The 22,038-nt window shown below is 42.2% G+C and overlaps 1 protein-coding gene across 1 annotated transcript; it reads left to right on the forward strand.

Annotated features, from left to right (window-relative positions):
* Positions 1-8,497: 8,497 nt before the first annotated feature.
* LOC109572193 (zinc finger protein 211-like) lies at positions 8,498-18,089 on the forward strand. The gene is made up of 3 exons (XM_070771907.1): positions 8,498-9,291; positions 10,105-10,231; positions 14,184-18,089. The coding sequence occupies exons 1-3, from the start codon at positions 9,259-9,261 to the stop codon at positions 15,632-15,634; spliced, it is 1,611 nt and encodes a 536-aa protein (XP_070628008.1). The 5' UTR covers positions 8,498-9,258; the 3' UTR covers positions 15,635-18,089.
* The last annotated feature ends 3,949 nt before the right edge of the window (positions 18,090-22,038 follow it).

Raw genomic sequence — 22,038 nt, forward strand, 5'->3', positions numbered from 1 at the left:
CTCAAATTCATGTTCATTGAGTTTGGTGATGCTAGCTAACCATCTCATCCTCTGCCACCTCTTCTCCTTTTGCCTTCAGTCTTTATCAGCATGAGGGTTTTTCCAGTGAGTCAGCTCTTGGCATCAGGTGGCCAAAGTGTTAGAGCTTCAACTTAAGCATCAGTCTTTCCATTGAGTATTCAGAGTTGGTTTCCTTTAGGATTGACTAGTTTGATCTCCTGGCAGTCCTAGGGATTCTTAAGAGTCTTCTCCAGCACCACAATTTGAAAGCATCAGTTCTTCAGCCCTCAGCCTTCTTTAGGGTCCAGCTCTCACATCTGTATGTGACTCCTGGAAAAACCATAGCTTTGACTATAAGGGCCTTTGTTGGCAAAATGATGTCTCTGCTTTTTAACATGCTGTCTGGGTTTGTCATAGCTTTTCTTCCAGGGAGCAAGCATCTTTTAATTTCATGGCTGCAGTCACCATCCACAGTGATTTTGGACCCCAAGAAAATAAAATTGGTCACTGCTTCCACTTCTTCCCCTTCTGTTTGCCATGAAGTGATGGGATTGGTGCCATCCATGATCTTAGTTTTTTTGAATGCTGAGTTTCACGCCAGCTTTTTCACGCTTCTCTTTCACCCTCATCAAGAGTCTCTTTAGTTCCTCTTCACTTTCTGCCATTAGAGTGATACCATCTGCGTGTCTAAGGTTATTGATATTTCTCCCAGAAGTCTTGATTCCAGCTTGTGATTTTTTATATTTGAATGTATTGCACAATGATCACAAAATGTCTAGTTAATGTATATCATGGTATATGTTTACACTTTTTTCTTTTTTATTCATTTATTTATTTGGCTGCGTCGGGTCTTACTCGTGACGTGTGTGATCTTTAGTTACAGCATTTGAACTCTTGGTTGTGGCATGTAAGATCTAGTTCCTTAACCAGGGATCAGCCCAGGCCCCTGCATGGGGAGTGCAGAGCCTTAACGTCTGGACCACCAGAGAAGTCCCCACAACTTTTTCCTTGTACTAAGAAAGTTTAAGATCTACTCTCTAAGCACTTTCAAATACACAATACTTTTTTTTTTATTGGCTGCACTGGGTCTTCGTTGCTTTACATAGACTTTCTCTAGTTGCAGTGAGCAAGGGCTACTCTCTAGTTTCGGTGCACAGGTTTCTCACTGCTGTGGCTTCTCTTGTTTGCGAGCACAGGTTTCAGTAGTTGTGGTGCAAAGGCTTGGCAGCATGATGAGTCTTCCTGGACCAGGGATCGAACCCTGGCCCCTGGATTGGCAGGCAGAACCTTTACCACTCTGCCACCAGGGAAGCCCAATACATTGTTATTAATTATACTCACCATGCTGTACATTACATCCCATGACTTTGAGTCAATATCAAGAAAAAATAACACGAGGAAAATATATAATTGTTTCAATCAATGAGAAATTGATTGGATTAATTATGGTGTATCTTCTTGATGGGACACTTGTCAGCTGTGGATGTGTTTGTGCCGCATTCTGTCTATCGATGCAGGTCCAGAAAGTACTGATACTGTTTAGTAAAGAGTAGCAGAATGTTAAGTGAGGTTATCTTTCTTTTTCTGAGTGAGAGGAAGGAAAAAAAAAATATATATATATACACACACACACACACACACACACACACACACACACACACCTATGGGCTTCCCTCATGGCTCAGATGGAAAAGAATCTGCCTGCAATGAGGAGACCTGGGTTCGATCCCTGGGTTGGGAAGATACCCTGCAGAAGAGAATGGCTACTCACTCCAATATTCTTGCCTGGGGAAAAGGAGTGGGCGGAATACAGTTTATGGGGTCACAGAGAGTCAGATATGACTGAGGGACTAACACTTCACTTTTGTGCATGTATATACATGTAATCACACACATTCATATATACACATGAACTGGTGAGTTTTAAAATAAAAATATATGTGTTAGTTTTGTATGTTTACATGTATATGTCTGTACACTGACATGTATGTATGAACTGAAATTACACATTAAAAATGTTTATGAAAAATGAGTACCTGTGAGGAGGAATCATATGTTAAAACAAAGACTTCAGACTCGTAAGGAATCCTGCGTGTATGTATGTATTTGGCTGCATGGGGTCTTAGTTGTGGCATGTGGGATCTGGTTTTCTGATCAGGTATTGAACCTGGGCCACTTCTTAGCTGCTGAACCATCAGGTAAGCCCCTGGATTGAGTCTTGATGGGCTCCCCTCTCTCACTGTCAGATCTCAGGGTCCTTTCCTCACATCCCACTGGAATTATTCTCCCACATCTGTTCCTGCCATTTCTGGTGGATATCTGTATTAGTCATTTTTAGTGATTCTCTTTCAGTGCTTTACAGAAGTCCAAATGTTTGTCACAGATAACTTCTATTCTCTTTGCAGTCATTGTTACTGCAATTACAGGTGGAGTGATAATCACTTCCCAGCAAGGAGCTGAGATCATGGAATCCCAAGTCTTTATCTTAGATGTGTATGTCCCGTTTGCCCACCTGAACACTCTGTATCAACAGTCACTGTCCTTGAAACAAATCCAAGTTTTTAGGTAGCTTTTAATTTCAGATAAGTTTCAGGTTCTTAGAAAGCATGTATTACAAAATCAGGTAACTGTTCCAAAGGCTATTAGATAGACCTTAGACAACTTACCCCCACTCTCTGTGCATGGAGACACTAAATTTCTTATTGATTCATCTCCACAGACCTCTATGATCAGGAGAAATGATGAGTCATTATTACTTCCGAGGTACTGCAGGACATTAGCGGCCACAATGATCAGTACCTTCAGTGATGCCCAGATTGTCAGGCTCCCTAATACGTGTAAATTTTAAATAGGTAGATAGATATACATAGATGGTAGGCAGAGAGATAGACATACAGGCACAAGCATATTCAAACAGAAAAATATATTTACTAAGGGAACCAGAGACATGTCATCATGCTATTCCACCTCATTCAGGAAGTGCAGGAGTCCAACTCCAGCAACCAGGGATTCACCCTGAAAAGATGAACGGTGTCAGCAAGAGAAATGAGGCAGCCTCTCATTTCCCTTTTGGACTGCCTGTTTATTTCAAGCTTATGATTCTCTTTTATACTTTTACAAAAGCATCAGGTCAGAGGTTTGATATATTCAGTTCCCAATGACCCAGTTTTGTTGTCTCCATAAATCACTGTTGCTCTCCAAACAGAGTTCCTGCTTCAGTGATTCTCTCGGAATCAGTCTTATCGTCTATTATCTACCTCCTCTAATGTATATATAACTTGTGATTACATTGTAACTCATGCTACATTCCTCAGTTTACTACTTATCTTCCTAAATCCTGTTTGCCCCTAACATCGTGAGCTCACTATCTCTTAAAAAGGCTTCTAGCTATAGTGTCTCTAAAAATTCCTAACTTCTATCACTTCAGTTCAGTCACTCAGTCGTGTCCGACGCTTTGCGACCCCATGAATCACAGCATGCCAGGCCTCCCTGTCCATCACCAACTCCCGGAGTTCACTCAGACACGTACATCGAGTCAGTGATGCCATCCAGCCATCTCATCCTCTGTCATCCCCTTCTCCTCCTGACCCCAATCCCTCCCAGCATCAGAGTCTTTTCCAATGAGTCAACTCTTCGCATGAGGTGGCCAAAGTACTGAAGTTTCAGCTTTAGCATTATTCCTTCCAAAGAAATCCCAGGACTGATCTCCTTCAGAATGGACTGGTTGGATCTCCTTGCAGTCCAAGGGACTCTCAAGAGTCTTCTCCAACACCACAGTTCAAAGGCATCAGTTCTTCGGCGCTCAGCTTTCTTCACAGTCCAACTCTCACATCCATACATGACCACTGGAAAAACCATAGCCTTGACTAGACGGACCTTTGTTGGCAAAGTAATGTCTCTGCTTTTGAATATGCTATCTAGGTTGGTCATAACTTTTCTTCCAAGGAGTAAGCGTCTTTTAATGTCATGGCTGCAGTCACCATCTGCAGTGATTTTGGAGCCCCCAAAAATAAAGTCTGACACTATTTCCACTGTTTCCCCATTTATTTCCCATGAAGTGATGGGACCAGATGCCATGATATTCATTTTCTAAATGTTGAGTTTTAAGCCAACTTTTTCACTCTCCACTTTCACTTTCATCAAGAGGCTTTTGAGTTCCTCTTCACTTTCTGCCATAAGGGTGGTGTCATCTGCATATCTGAGGTTATTGATATTTCTCCTGGCAATCTTGATTCCAGCTTGTGCTTCTTCTAGCCCAGCGTTTCTCATGATGTACTCTGCATATAAGTTAAATAAGCAGGGTGACAATATACAGCCTTGACGTACTCCTTTCCCTATTTGGAACCAGTCTGTTGTTCCATGTCCAGTTCTAACTGTTGCTTCCTGACCTGCATACAAATTTCTCAAGAGGCAGGTCAGGTGGTCTGGTATTCCCATCTCTTGAAGAATTTTCCACAGGTTATTGTGATCCACACAGTCAAAGGCTTTGGCATAGTCAATAAAGCAGAAATACATGTTTTTCTGGAACTCTTTTGCTTTTTCCATGATCCAGTGGATGTTGGCAATTTGGTCTCTGGTTCCTCTGCCTTTTCTAAAACCAGCTTGAACATCTGGAAGTTCACGGTTCACGTATTGCTGAAGCCTGGCTTGGAGAATTTTGAGCATTACTTTACTAGTGTATGAGATGAGTGCAATTGTGTGGTAGTTTGAGCATTCTTTGGCATTGCCTTTCCTTGGGATTGGAATGAAAATTGACCTTTTCCAGTCCTGTGGCCACTGCTGAGTTTTCCAAATTTGCTGGCATATTGAGTGCAGCACTTTCACAGCATCATCTTTCAGGATTTGAAATAGCTCAACTGGAATTCCATCACCTCCACTAGCTTTGTTTGTAGTGATGCTTTCTAAGGCTCACTTGACTTCACATTCCAGGATGTCTGGCTCTAGGTCAGTGATCACACCATCGTGATTATCTGGGTCGTGAAGATCTTTTTTTGTACAGTTCTTCTGTGTATTCTTGCCACCTTTTCTTAATATCTTCTGCTTCTGTTAGGTCCATACCATTTCTGTCCTTTATCAAACCCATCTTTGCATGAAATGTTCCCTTGGTATCTCTAATTTTCTTGAAGAGATCTCTAGTCTTTCCCATTCTGTTGTTTTCCTCTATTTCTTTGCATTGATTGCTGAGAAAGGCTTTCTTATCTCTTCTTGCTATTCTTTGGAACTCTGCATTCAGATGCTTACATCTTTCCTTTTCTCCTTTGCTTTTTGCTTCTCTTCTTTTCACAGCTGTTTGTAAGGCCTCTCCAGACAGCCATTTTGCTTTTTTGCATTTCTTTTCCATGGGGATGGTCTTGATCCCTGTCTCCTGTACAATGTCACGAACCTCATTCCATAGTTCATCAGGCACTCTATCTATCAGATCTAGTCCCTTAAATGTATTTCTCACTTCCACTGTATAATCATAAGGGATTTGATTTAGGTCATACCTCCATGGTCTAGTGGTTTTCCCTACTTTCTTCAATTTCAGTCTGAACTTGGCAATAAGGAGTTCATTATCTGAGCCACAGTCAGCTCCTGGTCTTGTTTTTGTTGACTGTATAGAGCTTCTCCATCTTTGGCTGCAAAGAATATAATCAATCTGATTTCGGTGTTGACCATCTGGTGATGTCCATGTGTAGAGTCTTCTCTTGTGTTGTTGGAAGAGGGTGTTTGCTATGACCAGTGCATTTTCTTGGCTAAACTCTGTTAGTCTTTGCCCTAACTTCTATAAGCTATAGTAAAATATGCTAACTTTACAACATTCCTTAAATCTTTAACTTCTAACTGTTTTAATTATTTCTAAGCCCTAAATTCAGACTTCCCTGGTGGCTCAGACGGTTAAGCATCTGTCTACAATGTGGGAGACCCGGGTTCAATCCAAACTCCTTTGCCATAAACATTCTCCTCACAAATAGGCTTCAAATAGCAGTCCCTCCCATGGCCTCAAGCTACGGCCTATATGCTCATCCTGGAGCACTCTTTTGTAAAAGCCCTTGAACAAATGTCAATGATTAACTTTATGAATTATTTTCTGAGCCCAGCTGCAGAAGGCTTTGTGCCTTCTCATTCTCTTCTCAAGAACAATAAGCACCTTAATATTCCTTTTCAGTCAACTCAGTTGAGGAGAGGAAAAGACAAGTCAGAATTACAAGGCCTAACTCCTTAATCCTGGGTCTGTGCCTGCAGAATGAGGAGAGGGGGCTGAGGGCCGTGCCTCCATTTTGTCAGTAATGCCTAACGCGGCTCCTGACAAGGAAGCCTGTCATCTTCTCTCTTCTCAGTTATATTGTCTGAATTTCTCTCACTTTATCTTCATTAAAAACACCCTCATAGCCTACCTTCTAAAAACTTCAGGACACAGGCCCTGGTGAGTTTTAAAATGAAGAAGGTAAATCTCCTACTTCATAGACTCCTGAGGTCTATGTGATGGTGGTGTTTATAAGTGCACAACTGGTTTTGTTTTATTTTTGGCTGGGGAACATGTGTTAAGTGGAGTCTTTAATGAATTATTTGTAAAATTCTATCATTGCTGCAAGGCTGTAATCTTTGTCACATTCAGACCAAGAAATAATCATATATTCAATTTGAGGGGATTATGGAATAAATGAGTAATTAGGGTGGTTAATCCGTAATCAGGGTTCCCCATTTGGCTCAGCTGGTAAAGAATCTGCCTGCAGTGCAGAAGGTACTGGAGATGCAGATTTGATCCCTGGGTCAGGAAAATTCGCTGGAAAAGGAAATGGCAACACATTCCAGTATTCTTGCCTGAAAAATTCCATGGACAGAGGAGCCTGGTGGGCTACAGTCCAAATGGTGGCGAAGAGTCAGAGGTGACTAAGCATGTACAAAGTGTAATAAATCACATAAATGAATCATGAGCTGCAAATTTAAATAGCTGCACACAGCCTTCTCACTTAATCTGTAACCCACACATGTCCCTCTAATAGATTCTTTTTTTAAGTTATGTTCTCTTTTTATTGTTGTCGTTCAGTTGCTAAGTTGTGTCTGACTCTTCGTGACCCCATGGACTGAAGCACTCCAGGCATCCCTGTCCTTCAGTATCTCCCACAGATTACTCAAACTCATGTCTATTCAGCGATGTCGTTCAACCATCTCATCCTTTGTTGCTCCCTTCTCCTTTTGTTTTCATTCTTTCCTAGCATCAGGGTCTTTTCCAATGAGTCGGCTCTTCGCATCAGGTGGCCAAAGTGTTGGAGCTTCAGCTTCAGCATCAGTCCTTCCAATGAATATTCAGGGTTGATTTTCTTTAGGATTGACTCGTTTGATCTCCTTGCAGTCGAAGGGACTCTCAAGAGTCTTTTCCAGCACCATAGTTCGAAAGCATCAATTCTTAGGCATTCAGCTTTCTTTATGCTTCAACTCTCACATCCATACATGACTACTGGAAAACTATAGCTTTAACTATATGGACCTCTGTTGGCAAAGTGATTTCTCTGCTTTTTAATACACTGTCTAAGTTTGTCATAGCTTTTCTTCCAAGGAGCAAACGTCTTTTATTTATTTTGGGGTGTGCTGGGTCTTCGCTGCTGCCCAGGCCTTTCTCTAATTGCATCAAGGGAGCTGGGGTACTCTTCATAGCAGTGCAGGGGCTTCTCATTGCAGCGGTTTTTCCTGTTGCTGCGCACCTGGCTTCAGTAGTTGCAGCGAGTGCACTCAATCCTGGGCTCTAGAGCAGAGACTCAATAGCTGTAGCGCACAGGGTTAGTTGCTTTTCCAACATGTGGGATCTTCCTGAACCACAGATTGAACCGATGTGTCCTGCATTGACAGGAGGATTTTTTACCACTGAACCATCTGGGAAGCCCTCTCTAATAGATTTTTAACAGAAAATAGCTTATGTGGCATTTCGTACATGACTGTTAACTCTTTATTACAAAAAAATTATGTGCCTGTGTAAAACAGGTTATGTTTTTCAGCTAAAATAGTTGAATGTTTTATGGATCAGAAGGTGTTTCTCAGAGTTCTGCACATTGACTAACAAGAAGGAGAAGCCCGGGTCCCACAATGTCCACCTTCCTCAGAGACATCCGGTAGGCCTCCTCTATCCTGTCTGCTATGGTCCAGGTGATTTTTTTTTCCCCTCTTTGAAGTCCCAGCCAAAACTCATTAAAGCTCACAAAAATGATTTAAACTCCTCAGTCTGCATGCATTTCAAGGACTCTTGTATCTACCATTGTATGTTCACTAGAGGCGACCGCATGGAATCTGAATTATCTAAGCACTTAAAGAGATCACTATCGATCTCATTAAGGCTTTCGAAATGCACTTCGGTCTCTGCAGAAATTGGCCTTCGCCCCTTTAAGAGGAAGCGAAGCCTATCCCCGACCTAGAAAAACAGGGCGGTCTGCTCTCAGCCGCCCAGGAGATTGCTTGATGCCTTTCCAGGGGAGATTCAAGCAAACACGCCCCTCCAGCCAGCCTGTGTGGCAGCGGGAACTCCATTACCCAGAAAGCCACGCGTTGAGAGGCAGCTAAGATTATCCAATGAGCGCCCAGAGTTTCAGCATTTCTGGGACATGGTGAGGCGGGACTTCCGGTGTCTTCGTTGCGGTCTTTTCGGTTGTTACCTGGGTCCTAAGGCCGAGTGTGTAGAATCGGGCTTGAAGTAACGGAAGGCGCGAGAAGAGGCTTTTACCCAGTGACTGGAGGCGGTTCTAAAGTCGGGCACGTCGCCGCCTGCGGGGCGGCCTGGAGACGCTGCTGCCGGGTCAGTCCGGGCCAGGATTTACCAGGCCCAGCGGCTTCGTAGCGGCGGTTGCCCTGAGCGACCTGCTTCAGGTAAAAGCCGTCCTCCGGGCCCGCATCGCTCTCGACCCACCGGACACTAAAGCTCAGAGTGTGGGAAGCATCCTCACGTGCCCGCAGCCCCGGCCCCGGGATACAGGCGGTGAGGCGGTCGTGTGTGGGGCCCTGTGTCTGACGGACAGTGTGATGGCGCGTGGGAGAGGGTGACAGGCTGAGGGACCCCCAGGTGCAGAGGCTTGAAGGTCCGACTGAGGCGGGAGGACCGGGAACCCGGGAGCCCATTTGATGTCTGCAGGGAACAGGACACACAGCTGCTGAAAGTCAGTACAGAGGTTAGACGCTCGGCCCCAGGTACTTGGTTCGGGTGCCGCCAGGTGTGCAGTGGAGGCCTGAGCCCCTGGAAAATTGCTAGGATCACATCCCTCTAAGACCTTCCTCTTCCCACAGGTTTCCATGGCTGCAGAGGTGCTTTTAGAACCTAATCGGGTAAGTGGAGGTTACCCTCATTGGTCGCAACACTGTGTTAGTCGCTCAGTCGTGTCCGACCCTTTGCGACCCCATGGACTGTAGCCCGACAGGCTCCTCTGTCCATGGAATTCTCCAGGCAGGAATATCGAAATGGGTTGCCATTCCGTTCTCCTGGGGATCTTCCCGACCCGGGGATCGAAACCAGATCTTCCGCATCAGAGGCAGATTCTTTACTGTCTGAGCCACCAGGAAAGCCCTCAAATTTTCTCCAAATTTGGGTTGTCATGAAACTTGTCACCTGGCATTTTCCCAGCCCTTGGGTATGGAGATCTTGGAAAATCCTAGCTCAGGGTCCTGAGTCCAGTTTAAGTGTTACATGAAAGGGTTCCCCTTTCAGGCCACCAATAGAAGGAGATGTGGAAGCTTGTCACAAAAACAGGAAGTGCTTGGAGGTGAGACTAAGCTGGTTCAGGGAATTGCAGGTCTTCCTTCCTGGCAAAATAAACTGGCTGTGGGGAGCAGCAGTCAGACCTGGAATGACTGTCTGTGAAGTCGGGCATCTATTCTGGAGGCAGTGGGAGGTGTGGATCAGATGAGGGAGGTGATTTCTTCTGGGTCTTTACAGGCTCCACTGGTTGCAGAGTGGACAGCAGCATGAACAGAGCAGTTAGTGGGAGAGTGAGGAGAGAGCAGGCAGCTATGACACCAAGGTCGGGAATCTCTTCTGAGCTCTTAGGAGGAAGATGGAGATGGCGTAGATGTGCGAGGAGGTGGCTTGTGGGTCTTCAGAAGTGAGGCAGTTGATGGTCTCATCTGTCTGTGTCCTGGCAGGGCAGTGTGACCTTTGAGGATGTGGCTGTGTACTTCTCCTGGGAGGAATGGGCTCTCCTTGATGAGGCTCAGAGATGCCTGTACCACGATGTGATGCTGGAGAACTTTGCACTTACATCCTCACTGGGTAAGCTCTTCTACCTGCCCCTGTGCCCTGGGCCAAGCTCTGCTTCTCTTTTCTCCAGGGGCAGGTGTGTCCCTAGTGGCCTGGATTTGTGCTGTGTTTACAAGGGCTGGGCTGAGTGCTCGCCTCCTTCTCATCCGTGTCACCACAGCACCTACTGCCCCAAAGCCTCCCAGGGAAGAGTTTGGTATCACTGTTGTTTTGTCAGCCTAAAGGACCCCCATGTCTTGCCGTCTGCCTCGCTGGGTGACTCTCTAGCACCATAGCACCCTAGTATAACACCCTTCATTCCTATAGCTCACATTTGTTTCTGACTGTGTTGGAAGTGTAGTCACTTACATAGTCACTGCTTACACAAATGTAAGTACCTCTTACAGATCCTTTGGTTAGGTGTTTTTTTTTTTTTACTTTATTTTTGTTGTTGCAAAATATACAAAACATTTGCCTAATGGACTAAATGGCATTTAGTCCATTCTCATTGTGCAGCCATCACAGTCCTGCATCCATAGAATTTTTTCATCATCCAACTGAAACTCCATACCCATTAATCACTGACTTCTTCCATCCATTGACAGCCACCATTCTACTTTCTGTATCTATGAATTTGACTGAGTGTTTCACGTAGGTAGAATCAGACAGTAGTTCTCCTTTGATGTTTGGCTTACTTAGCATAATATGGTAAAGGTTTGTCAATGTTGTAGCATGTGTCAGAATTTCTTTCCTTTTTATGACTAAATAATATTGTATGTACAGATTTTTGTTTACTCAGTATTCCATCAGTGGACAGTTGGGTGCTTCTGCCTTTTGTTTCTCGTGAATCATGGTGTTATGACATAGGTGTGCAGATTTCTTTTAGTGTCCTTGCTTCAATTCTTTTAGGTATATACATACCCACAACAAGAATTTCTGTATCTGTGATAGTTTTTTTTTTTCTAATTTTTTGAAAAATCACCATAGTGTTTTCCATAGCAGCTGCACAAAGGTACCAATTTCTCCTCTTCTTGCATACACTTCTTTTTTCTTTCTTTGAGTAATAATCATTATTAGTGTGAAGTGGTATCTCATTGTGTTTTGATTTGCATTTTTCTAATGACTAATGATGTTGAGCATCTTTTCATGGGCTTATTGTTTACTTATCTTCTTTGGAGAAATGTCTCTTCAAAAAGTCTTTTGAGAATTTTTTAATCAAGTTGATTGATTTTTGTTGTTGAGTTTTAGGAATTCTCTCTTTGAGTGTTAACCCTTCATTGGATATGTGATTTGCAAATATTTTCTCCCATTCTATGAGTTGCCTCGTTATGTTCATCGCATCCTTGATGTACCAAAATTTTTCATTTTGATGAAGTCCAGTTTGTTTTTCTTTTGTTGCTTGTGCTTTTGATGTCATATGTAAGAAATCATTGCTAAATGCAGTTGTCTTGAAGCTTTTCCATTATGTTTTCTTTTAAGAGTTTTGTGGTTGTCACTGTTAAGTTAGATCTTTGATCCATTTTGAATTAATTTATGTACCATGCAACTTCATTCTCATGCATGTGGATATTCAATTTTCCCGGCATCATGTGTTGAAAAGTCTGTTTTTCCTTTTCGAATGGTATTGGCCTTCTTTTTGAAAACTGTTTGAACTTATGTGAGCAAGCTTATTTTTTAGCTCTTTATTCTCTTTCATTGGTCTATATGTCTGCCTGGATTCCAGTATCACGCTGTTTTGATTACTGTAGCTTTACAGTGGTATTTGATATTTAAATGTGTGACTCCTCCAACTTTGTTCTTTTTTCAAGTTTGTTTTGGCTACTTCATGTCCCTTGAGATTCCATATGAATTTTAGGAAGAATTTTTCTATTACCACAGAAATTCTCACTGGATTTTTGATAGGATTGCATTGAACATGTAGATGTTGTGAATAGTTTGGTTTTTTTTTTTTTTGGATAGTTTTGACATCTTCAATATTAAGTGTTCCAATCCATGAACATAGAAGTTTTTCCATTTATTGTCTGTAATTCTTTTAGCTATGTTTTGTAATTTTTAATGAACAAATCTTACCTCCTTGGTTAAATTTGGTAATTTATTCAATACTTTTATTTGTGGAATTGTTTTCTTAGTTTCCTGTTGCTTGTTAGTGTATAGAAATATAACTGTTTTTTTTCCATTTTATATTCTCTTTCTTTGCTAACTTAATTTATTCTAACAGTTTTGTGGTGGAATCTTTAAGATTTCATGAGATGTGGTGATTTCTTCCTTCTTTTCTCTTTTGGATGACTTTTGTCTTTCTTGCCTAATTGGTCTGTCTAGAATTTCTAATAGTACGTTGAATAGTAGTGTTGGAAGCTGGCATTTTCTTATTTGTGATCTTGGAAAAATAGTTTTCAGTCTTTTACTATTGAGTTTGATATTTGCTGTGGGTTTTTAATTTTTTGCTTCTGTTATGTTAGGCTAGTTTCCTTCTATTCATAGTTTCATAGTTGAGTATTTTCATCATAAAAGGGTGTTAAATTTTGTCAGATGTGTTTGGTACATTGACTGAGATGGTAACATTTTTTTCCTTTCTGTTAAAGTGATATATTTTACATTGATCAAACTTTGTATGTTGAGTCATCCTGGCATTCTAGACGTAACTCCCAGTTGTTTGTGGCATACCATCTTTTTATTGTGCTGCTGAATACAGTTTGCTAGTATTTTATTGATTAATTTTGCACTGATTATCATCAAATATATTGCCCTGTAGGTTTCTTTTAGTGTCTTTGCGTGCTTTTTTTTTTAATGTCAGAGTAATAGTAAGAGCACCATATGACATAAAGCAATTTTGCATTACAAAGTGGTTACATCAGACTGATTCTACCACTGTAGTAGTTGTCTAGGTGGGAAAACACCTGGTTTTACTACTCTGCCATCTTCCTGCTTACTTACTCCTGCATCTTACTACTCTGCCATCTTTACTACTCTGACACTCTTTTGTTGTGTCCATAGGTACTATTTGTAATATTTGAAATACGCTTTCTGTGATCTGTTGTGTCCTGAGTTTTTTGGGCTAGTATTGGCTGCTGACTTGTCCTGTCCTTCCCTTTGGAGTTGTATCATCCAGCTCTCATACGATAGCTCAGCTGGGGCTAGGGGAAGAGTCTTTTGTGCTTCCCAGGATGCATATGATTCCACTCTCCACAAGATGGGCCCAGAGGGCACCTGACCCAGATGAATAGCAGATGGGAGAGGACATGACTTCAGGGCTTGGTTGAAGTTGTATCAAGAATCTCTCTTGTTTTACTTCTGTTTTGGTGCCATTGCCAGTGGCCAAGCTCACCTCCATCTTTCCTTCTCCATTTTTGACACTTTACTGACTTGTCATTTCTATTAGTCGTTTTTATTCTGACTCCAGCTGAGAGCTACTGTCTACCTCTCTGGACTGCTTACCTTACTCATTCCTCACACTGTTCCCTCCTCAGCGCTTTACCCCTTTGTAGTGTTCTGAAGTATGCACCTATATAAAAATCCTTAAACACCTGTTAACCTTTGTTCCAGTCAGATTTTTCTGGACCTGAAATAGACTTCTGCACAGCATCACATGTCAGTAGCAGGTATAATCCTGCTAAAAGCTATTGACATGCCTTCCCTGGTGGTCCAGTGGTTAAGACTCTGTGCTTCCACTACAGGGGGCACTGATTCAATCCCTGCATCCCACATGCCAGGTGTCATGGCCCAAAAATAAGGCCATTGACAGAGAATGATCTGTAGCATGTGCCTTTCCGCTGGGCCTTTCTTTGTGTCCTGTGCCTATTGAGGCCTGTACCATTCTGTGACCTTAGAGACTGAGTGGTGTACAGAAGTTGCTTTTTTAAGGTGACCCCAACTTCCTTTTCCTGAAAACAGTTTCATGGACTGATTCTTTGATGTATCAAGTTACTTTTGTGATGCCTTCTCAAAAAGGTTAATATGTACTTCATCATCACTTCTTTAATTTCAGGCTGTTGGCATGGAGCAGAAGATAAGGGAGCACCTTCTGAAAAAAGCATTTCTGTAGAAGGAGTGTCACAGATCAAGACTCTCAAGGCAGATTCATGTCCCCAGAAGGGCCAGCCCTTTGAGAAGTGTGGCCCAGTCTTGAGAGATAATTTTCACTTGCCTGAGCATCAGGAAGTACATCTTGGGCAGAAACCGTACACGTGTGGGAATCGATTCTATATTGCTGCCAACCTTCAGCAATACCAGGGACAACACATTAGAGAAATACCCATCAGAACTTCTGTGGACACAGCCTTGATTATAAAGAGCTGCAGAACCCATCTGTCAGGGGAATCCTTTTTCTCTGAGGGAATAAGGAAAGACGACTTAGCCAGCATGGGATTTTTCCATCAACCGGTCACTCACACTAATGAGAACTCAAACAACAGTAATGAGTGTGAGGCTGTCTTTCACAGTGGGGAAAGGCATCAGAACTGGGGAGAAGGCAAAAAAATCCTCAACTGCACAGACACACTTGTTGAGGACCAACGAGTCCTCACTAGAGAAGGGCTTTACGAGTGCAGCAAATGTGGAAAAACCTCTACCCGAAGGTGGAATCTCATTCAGCACCAGAAAGTCCACACTGGAGAAAGGCCTTATGAATGCCATGAATGTGGAAAATCCTTTACCCGAAGCAACAGCCTGAAGACCCACAGGAAAGTTCACACTGGAGAAAAACCTTATGAGTACAAAGAATGTGGAAAATCTTTTAGTCAAAGATCCAACCTTGTTCAACATCAGAAAGGTCACAGTGGAGAACGGCTTCATCAGTGTGGTGAATGTGGAAAATCCTTTAGCCGAAGCTCCACCCTCATTCATCACAGGAGACTTCATACAGGAGAAAGACCTTATGAGTGCAGTAAATGTGGGAAATCCTTTAAGCAAAGCTCTAGCCTCAGTTCACATCAGAAAATCCACACAGGAGAAAGGCCTTATGAGTGTAGGGAATGTGGAAAATCATTTAGCTGCAAATCTAACCTCATTATCCACCTGAGAGTTCACACTGGAGAGAGGCCTTACGAGTGTCAGGAATGTACAAAATCCTTTAGCTGCAAATCTAACCTCATTAACCACCTGAGAGTTCACTCTGGAGAAAGGCCTTATGATTGTGCAGAATGTGGACAATCTTTTACTCAAAGATCCATCCTCATTCAACATCAGAGAATTCATACTGGAGAGAGGCCTTATGAATGTCATGAATGTGGGAAATCTTTTAGCCGAAAATTTAGCCTCATTTACCACCGAAAAGGTCACACTGGAGAACGGCCTCATCAGAGAAAAGAACGTGGGAAATCTTTTAATTGCAAATCTAACCTCAATGAACACCAGAAAATTCACCCTGGAGAAAGATCTCATGAGTCTGGGGACAGTGGAAAATCCTTTAGCCAAAGTTCCAGCCTCATTCAGCATTAGAGAGTTCACAATGAAATATATCTTAAGAGTGCAGTGAATGTGGGCAGTCTGTTAGCTGCTAATATGGCCTCATTTAATACTAGAGACTTCACCCTAGTGAAAGGCCTTAGATGTGCCAGCAGATGCAGTTACTTCTAGTATAATTACACTGGAGGAAAGAGGTTGTGAGGGAGCCATCTACCTGAATTAAAGCTCTTATATCAGAAAATCTTCAGTAGGGGCATTCCCCTAAAGTTCCAGGTATGTGAGAATCTCTTAGGAGTTGTGTTATGGTTTCTTACCTCCCAGGACCCTCACCAGCTTTATGTCACTGCCAGTTCTGTGGCAGAATTCATTTTCATCTGTATCACCTGGCAGGTCCACAGTGTACAAAAATTACCTCCCAACATGCTTAGGTAAGCTGACCTCTGTCCCATCCCCTTAGGGGATGGAAATAATGAGTAGTCTTAGCTCTTATGGCATCCTCCTTCCCTTCTCATTTCCACAGTAGGGTGTGAACCTCATTCAGTTTGGGCCCAGTGGACCCAGTCTGAATTCTTTTGGTGACTTGACAGAAAGGCCTGCACTTTCAGGGACATGTTAGTTTCTAGTGACACTTCAATTGGATTTTCTCAACCTCCAAGTGTGGAGGAACTGGAGGAACCAAGCTGGGAATTGCATGCCTCATGTTACTTTGCACTTTGCAATAATAAAGGCATTAATATTAAGCCCCTTTTGGTCTGGGGGTTCTATTCACTGTGTGAGGTGATCTGAAGACAGCTCGGCTCTACCAGCATTGAGGGTGGCACCGATTTCATGGGGGTCAGGTGCATTGTTTGCTTCACATGTCAGTATGAATGAAAAATAGAGCTCTCTTTCTAGTTTTGGCACAATGTAAGTACATTATTACCCAAAGTCTCCTAGGAAAGACTGCAGAGCTTTGGGGTCCTGATTTGTGGACTGTGTATTAGGGGGTTTTTTTGTTGTTGTTTTGTTTTTATGGGCTCAGAAAACACCCTGGGAAGCCAGGAAGTTGTGACAACCTCTAGTACTTCTGGGAACATGAATTGTTATTCATAGTGAATATCACATAATGCTTAGCAGTTAACCTATGAAAGAACCACATCCCTGATCCCCAGAGTTCACTAGGTAGTGCCACTGTAAGACTACAGGGCTGGGGGGAACCCTCTTGGTAAAGTACCCTGGAGCAGAGGACACTGCAGTGAAGTAGGTGGAGTGTGCCCTTTCTCCAGTTGTATCAACAGATGCGCCAGTGACTGTGCAGTATCAGTGTGCACAGATGTCCAGAAATTGCCAGCCTCCAGGCATGTGTGTCTTTTGTGGCTGAGGTCATTGTCAAAGAAAATAAGCTATTGGTTTTCTGGATTCCTATAGCCTCTCTGGGGTGTTCAGCCAAAGCCCCTTGCCACAGGCAGAGAAACAAACAGAGAGAAAGGAGAACCCTTAGTCCACAGTGTGGCTCTGTGACTAGCCAGCCTTCCTGTTAACTCAGGTGAGAAGGAATCTATTACTTATCAGTATTTGCTACCACTAAGGTAAGGCTGCCCCTCCAAGGTCATCAGGAAAGAGAGGCAATATAGGATGGCCAAGCCGGATTTTCTGAAGAGTGGGATATTTATATTTTGCCTTTGAACCATTTTATAAATTTTTATTCTAGTCATCATGCAATATTCTGTGTCTATTTGAAGTATGCAATTTAAAGTTTACATGTAAACCAAGAAAACCTCATCATAATCACAATAATGTAAGTTATGGCCATCATTGATTTACCTTCCAATAGATTGTTTTGTGTGTTCTAGAATTATATATGATTTTATTCTTAAAGTGTTTACTTTTTTCTGATTTTATTCATGGTTCATAATTATTTTGAGATTCTTCAATTATTTATATAAAAATAGTTCATTCTTTTTATTGCTGAACTAAGTATCTTTTCTATGCTTATTCCATTTGTTTATTCATTCGTCTGGTTAAGGGAATTTGGGTTACTCCCAGTTTTGACTCTTCTAAGTAAAGCTGATAGAACAGTTTTGTGTAATTCTGTATGTATGTATTTTCACTTGTCTTGTGTTAATAACCCAGAGTGTAATACCTGAGTCAGAATAGGTGAATGTTTAACTTACAAAACAGCTAAATGGTGACCTTAAATCATTGTTTGCTTTTTATATACCCACCAGGTTTATGTAAAATGCCTCCACATTTTTGCCAGTACTTGATACGGTCAGTCTTTTGAATTTACCCTTTTAGTAAGGAAACACTAATTTTAGTTACATCCCATAAGGATTCATGGTGTTGAACATTTTTTTTAATGTGTTTATTTGCCATCTGTATATCTTCTTGGTGAAATATCTGTTTATATCTATACTTGTTTTACTTTTTTTTCCCCTCATTTTACTTTTTTATGTTGTGATTATTTACCTTTTTATTAATAAATAATCAGCTCATTTTTGTTCCTGAATTTTTATGCATTCTGTACAATGTAATTACCACATACACCATATACTTTTATAAGTTTAATCTGCATTGTTTATATATTCTTAAGCCTAGGCTTTCAAAAACATAATTAAGTCTTGGTTTGTAGTGTTTGCCAATTTCCTTTATATAAATACTCTCACTTTAGCCAATATCAAACTGCCAACATGGTTTCACTGAACATGGAGTTGGAAAGAGTTGCTAGAAGTCCATGATTCTAACTCCAGGGACTACAATAATCTGTAGGACTCAGATAATAGTAAAACATAGTAAAATTATTAGGAAGTGACAAGTTTTGAATATTTGTTTCATAAAAGTATAATTGACTGAACATACACACTGCATGTGTTTAAGGTGTACATTTTGATGTTTTGATACACACTTAAAACACCCCTGAAACCAAAATTTTCATTGGAAACAAAAGACCATCTATTGATATATTAATGACACTTATTCAGTTAATATTAGTGACACTCAGTTAAATTATTCAGTTCACTATCTCAATTATTCAAGAAGAAAAAAGCAGAGCATGCAAGATACTTCAAGTACAGGCAATTGTTGAGGAAAAAACAAAAAACCAAACTTTGAAAACGTTTTTCACATAAGAGGTCAGAAAGAATGCTTATTGGGAATTCCCTGGCAGTCTAGTGGTTAGAGCTCCACACCTCCATTGAAGGGGACAGGTTCCATCTTTGGTTGGGGAATTAAGATCCTGAATGCTGTGCAATGCAGGCAAAGTAGAAAAATGCATATTAAAAGTTGAGAAGCAAAACAAAAAGGAAGTTGAGATGTAATTTCTAGCATTTTATTTTGGAGTCAGAACCAAACTGTTTTCAGTAAGAACCCTTTGATAGTTTGTGTCTGTGTTCTTGCTGAGGGAAAAGCCGTGAGTAATCCACCATAATTCAGAATAATTGGGGTTCTATAAGTGGTTGGGGGATTTCAGTACATTTAAAAGCAATCAGAGGGAGCGTAGTTACAATTTAAAGTGTTTTTAGCTCTAGACATTCTCAATACTACCACCCACTTAACAGAGGAGCAAATTCTAGGCACTAATTTCTGAAGTTATCCAATGCATATAGACTAGGAGTTACCGAAGACTGTATCTCTCTCTTTCTCACATCAATTGTCTATATTTGGTAAATACTGTAATCACAAATATAATTAATGCTGATGTTTTGGGAAGAAAATAGTTGCCTATTTCAGGGCTGGGTCTTGAAGGGCATGTTTCACAAGCTACAATCATGCAGCTGTATGCAGGCATCTGTGTGTGCTAAGTCACTTCAGTCATGTCCCGCTCTTTGCGACCCTGTGGGCTGTAGCCCACCAGGTTCCTATGTCCATGGAATTCTCCATGCAAGAATGTTGGAGGTGGCAGGTGCTTTTCTCCATGGAATCTTCCCAATCCAGGGATTGACCCTGCAACTCTTGTGTGTCCTGCATTGGCGGGCAAGTTCTTTACCACGAGTGCCACCTTCTGGCACGGGCTAAAATAGCACTATGGAAATCAGACAGCCAGGAGGTCAGATCCAGAGAGTGAAAACAGATGCTGCTGTAAGTGAGCCAAATGTCACTGAAAGGATTCACAACAATAATTAATTCATTTCATACTTATACAGATGGGAAGGAAAATATTTGTGTCAGATTTATCCTCATAAGTGTTACATGATCTTTTCCAAATAACTTTAAGCACAAAATAGCAAAAGGAATTAGTAGGCAAAAGTCACACAGTTTGGTCAATTACATGAGAAAAGACCAGAAATCATGTGGAAGACATAACAAAAAATAATCTTTTATATAAAAATGAGGCTCATTAGCATAAAGTGAGAAGTAACCAATTTTGTTTACATCTGAGACACCACCGTAGATGTTAAGTATCCTGGGAGGGAAAGCATCTTATGGTGGATTACAATACATTGATCCCGTCCATTGAGGCCCCTATACCTCATGTAACTCAAATGAACGTGCCATTCAGTCTTTGTAGGTCAATACTGTTATATGTGTTGTTTAGTCACTCAGGTCCGACTCTTTGGCAACCCCATAAATGTAGCTAGCCAGGCTCCTCTGTCCATGGGATTTCCCGGGCAAAAATACTGGAGTGGGTTGCTATTTCCTTTTCCAGAGGATCTTCCCGGCCCAGGGATCAAATCCGTGTCTCCTGCTTTGCAGGAGGGTTCTATATGAATTGTAGCACATGAAAATAGTGTCAGTATTATTGTTTAAGGAAATATGAGTGATAACCACAGTCAGGCCCCTCTGCACACTCATTTTCATGGGTAGCATTAAAAGACTGACAATAGCCAGGTGTTGAAGATACAAAGAAAAGCAGAACTCTCATACATTGCTGGTAGGAACGCAAAGTAGTAAAAATCTTGAAACACTGGCAGTCGATAAAGTTAATCATCCACTTATTCCTCACTGTAATTACAAGAGAAATGGAAACGCTGTGTCCACAGAAATACTTGTATGAATTCGCACATTTGGGCTTCCTAGTGCCCCAGTGAAAGAATTCGTCTGCCTGGAGAATCCCATGGGCAGAGGAGCCTGGCAGGCTACAGTCCACGGGGTCCCCAAAGAGGCAAACCTAAGTTAGTGACTAAACAGCAATTCTTGCATTTCCAGGAACTTTGTTCTTCAAAACCTACAACTAGGTAGCAAAAAGAAATGTCCATCTACAGATGGATGGTTAAGAAAGTGTTATATTTATCAGTGGGATACTCCCCATCAATACGAAGAAATGAACTACTGACACAAGGGGGAAACATCAGTTTCAAAGCGTTACAGTGAGTATGGGTGTGTGCGTCGTGTGGATCCACAACTGCCACAGACTAAAAGCCTGCTGAGAGTGGATGCTCACATCTGACAGGAAAATGGAGGCCTGGGATCTGGCCCTCAGCTGCCCACTTCTGAGGGGCCACCCTGGGTGATATAACTGAAGATTTCCTCCTCACCTGGAGACAGGCTGGGATGTAGGACCTGAGACCCTTTGCTGCAGTGCTTGTACCTGGACAAACGTCTCCTTGAACAGCAGATACAAAGACGCTTTAAGAGACTAAAAATAACTCCATGCATGGGCAGTTGAGGCAAATTATAAACAATAAAGTATGAAACGCCCAAAGCCAACGGCCACCTTTGAGGTGCCTGCCTGCCGGGAGCAAAAGCAAAATTACAAAAAGTACCACACATGATCCCTGCACACAGTACCTCCACAGAGGGGCAGGCAGACCCTCTGATCTGCCCCTGCCCTCGCCGCATTTAACGGACCTGCTCGCCCCTCCTCCAGAAGCCAGCAAGGACGCCTGCTCTTTGCGCTTGCTCTGTTGTTCTGTGGCATGAGTTCCAATAAAGCCTTGCCTGAATTTCTCATCTGGGTTTTTATTGATTTCTATTGATTAGGAAAATCCAACAAGCTGAGTTGGTAACAATCTCTGAGCTAGACTAAATGGCTCCAGACTAAGGGCCACTGGGAGACGGAAGAAGGCTTCGCAGGTGGCTCAATGGTAAAGAATCCACCTGCCAATGCAGGAGATGCGGGTTCAATCCCTAAGTCAGAAAGATCCCTTGGAGGAGGAAATGGCAACCTGGGAAATCCCAAGGACAGAGGAGCCTGGCAGGCTGCAGTCCATGGGGTCACAGAGTCAGACACAACTGAGCAGTCACGCACTGGGAGATGCGAAAAACACTGCCGCATCCTCAAGTTCAATGAGCTGCACCATTTGCTGATGAGGAGTCTTGCCTTTTGTGTGTGTGTGTGTGTGAACGAGAGAGAGATTTTAGTTCCCTGACCAGGAACCCATTCCCTCAGCAGTGAGAGCTCAGAGTCCCAACCACTGGTCCTCCAGAGACTTCCCAGGACTCTTGCTTTCTTGCTTTCTGGCCTTTTCCCCACTCCTACCAGCCTTTGTACACACGGCCTCACATAACCTCATGGTACC

This window comes from Bos indicus, chromosome 18, assembly GCF_029378745.1.
Source record: "Bos indicus isolate NIAB-ARS_2022 breed Sahiwal x Tharparkar chromosome 18, NIAB-ARS_B.indTharparkar_mat_pri_1.0, whole genome shotgun sequence".
Taxonomy (NCBI): Eukaryota; Metazoa; Chordata; class Mammalia; order Artiodactyla; family Bovidae; genus Bos; species Bos indicus.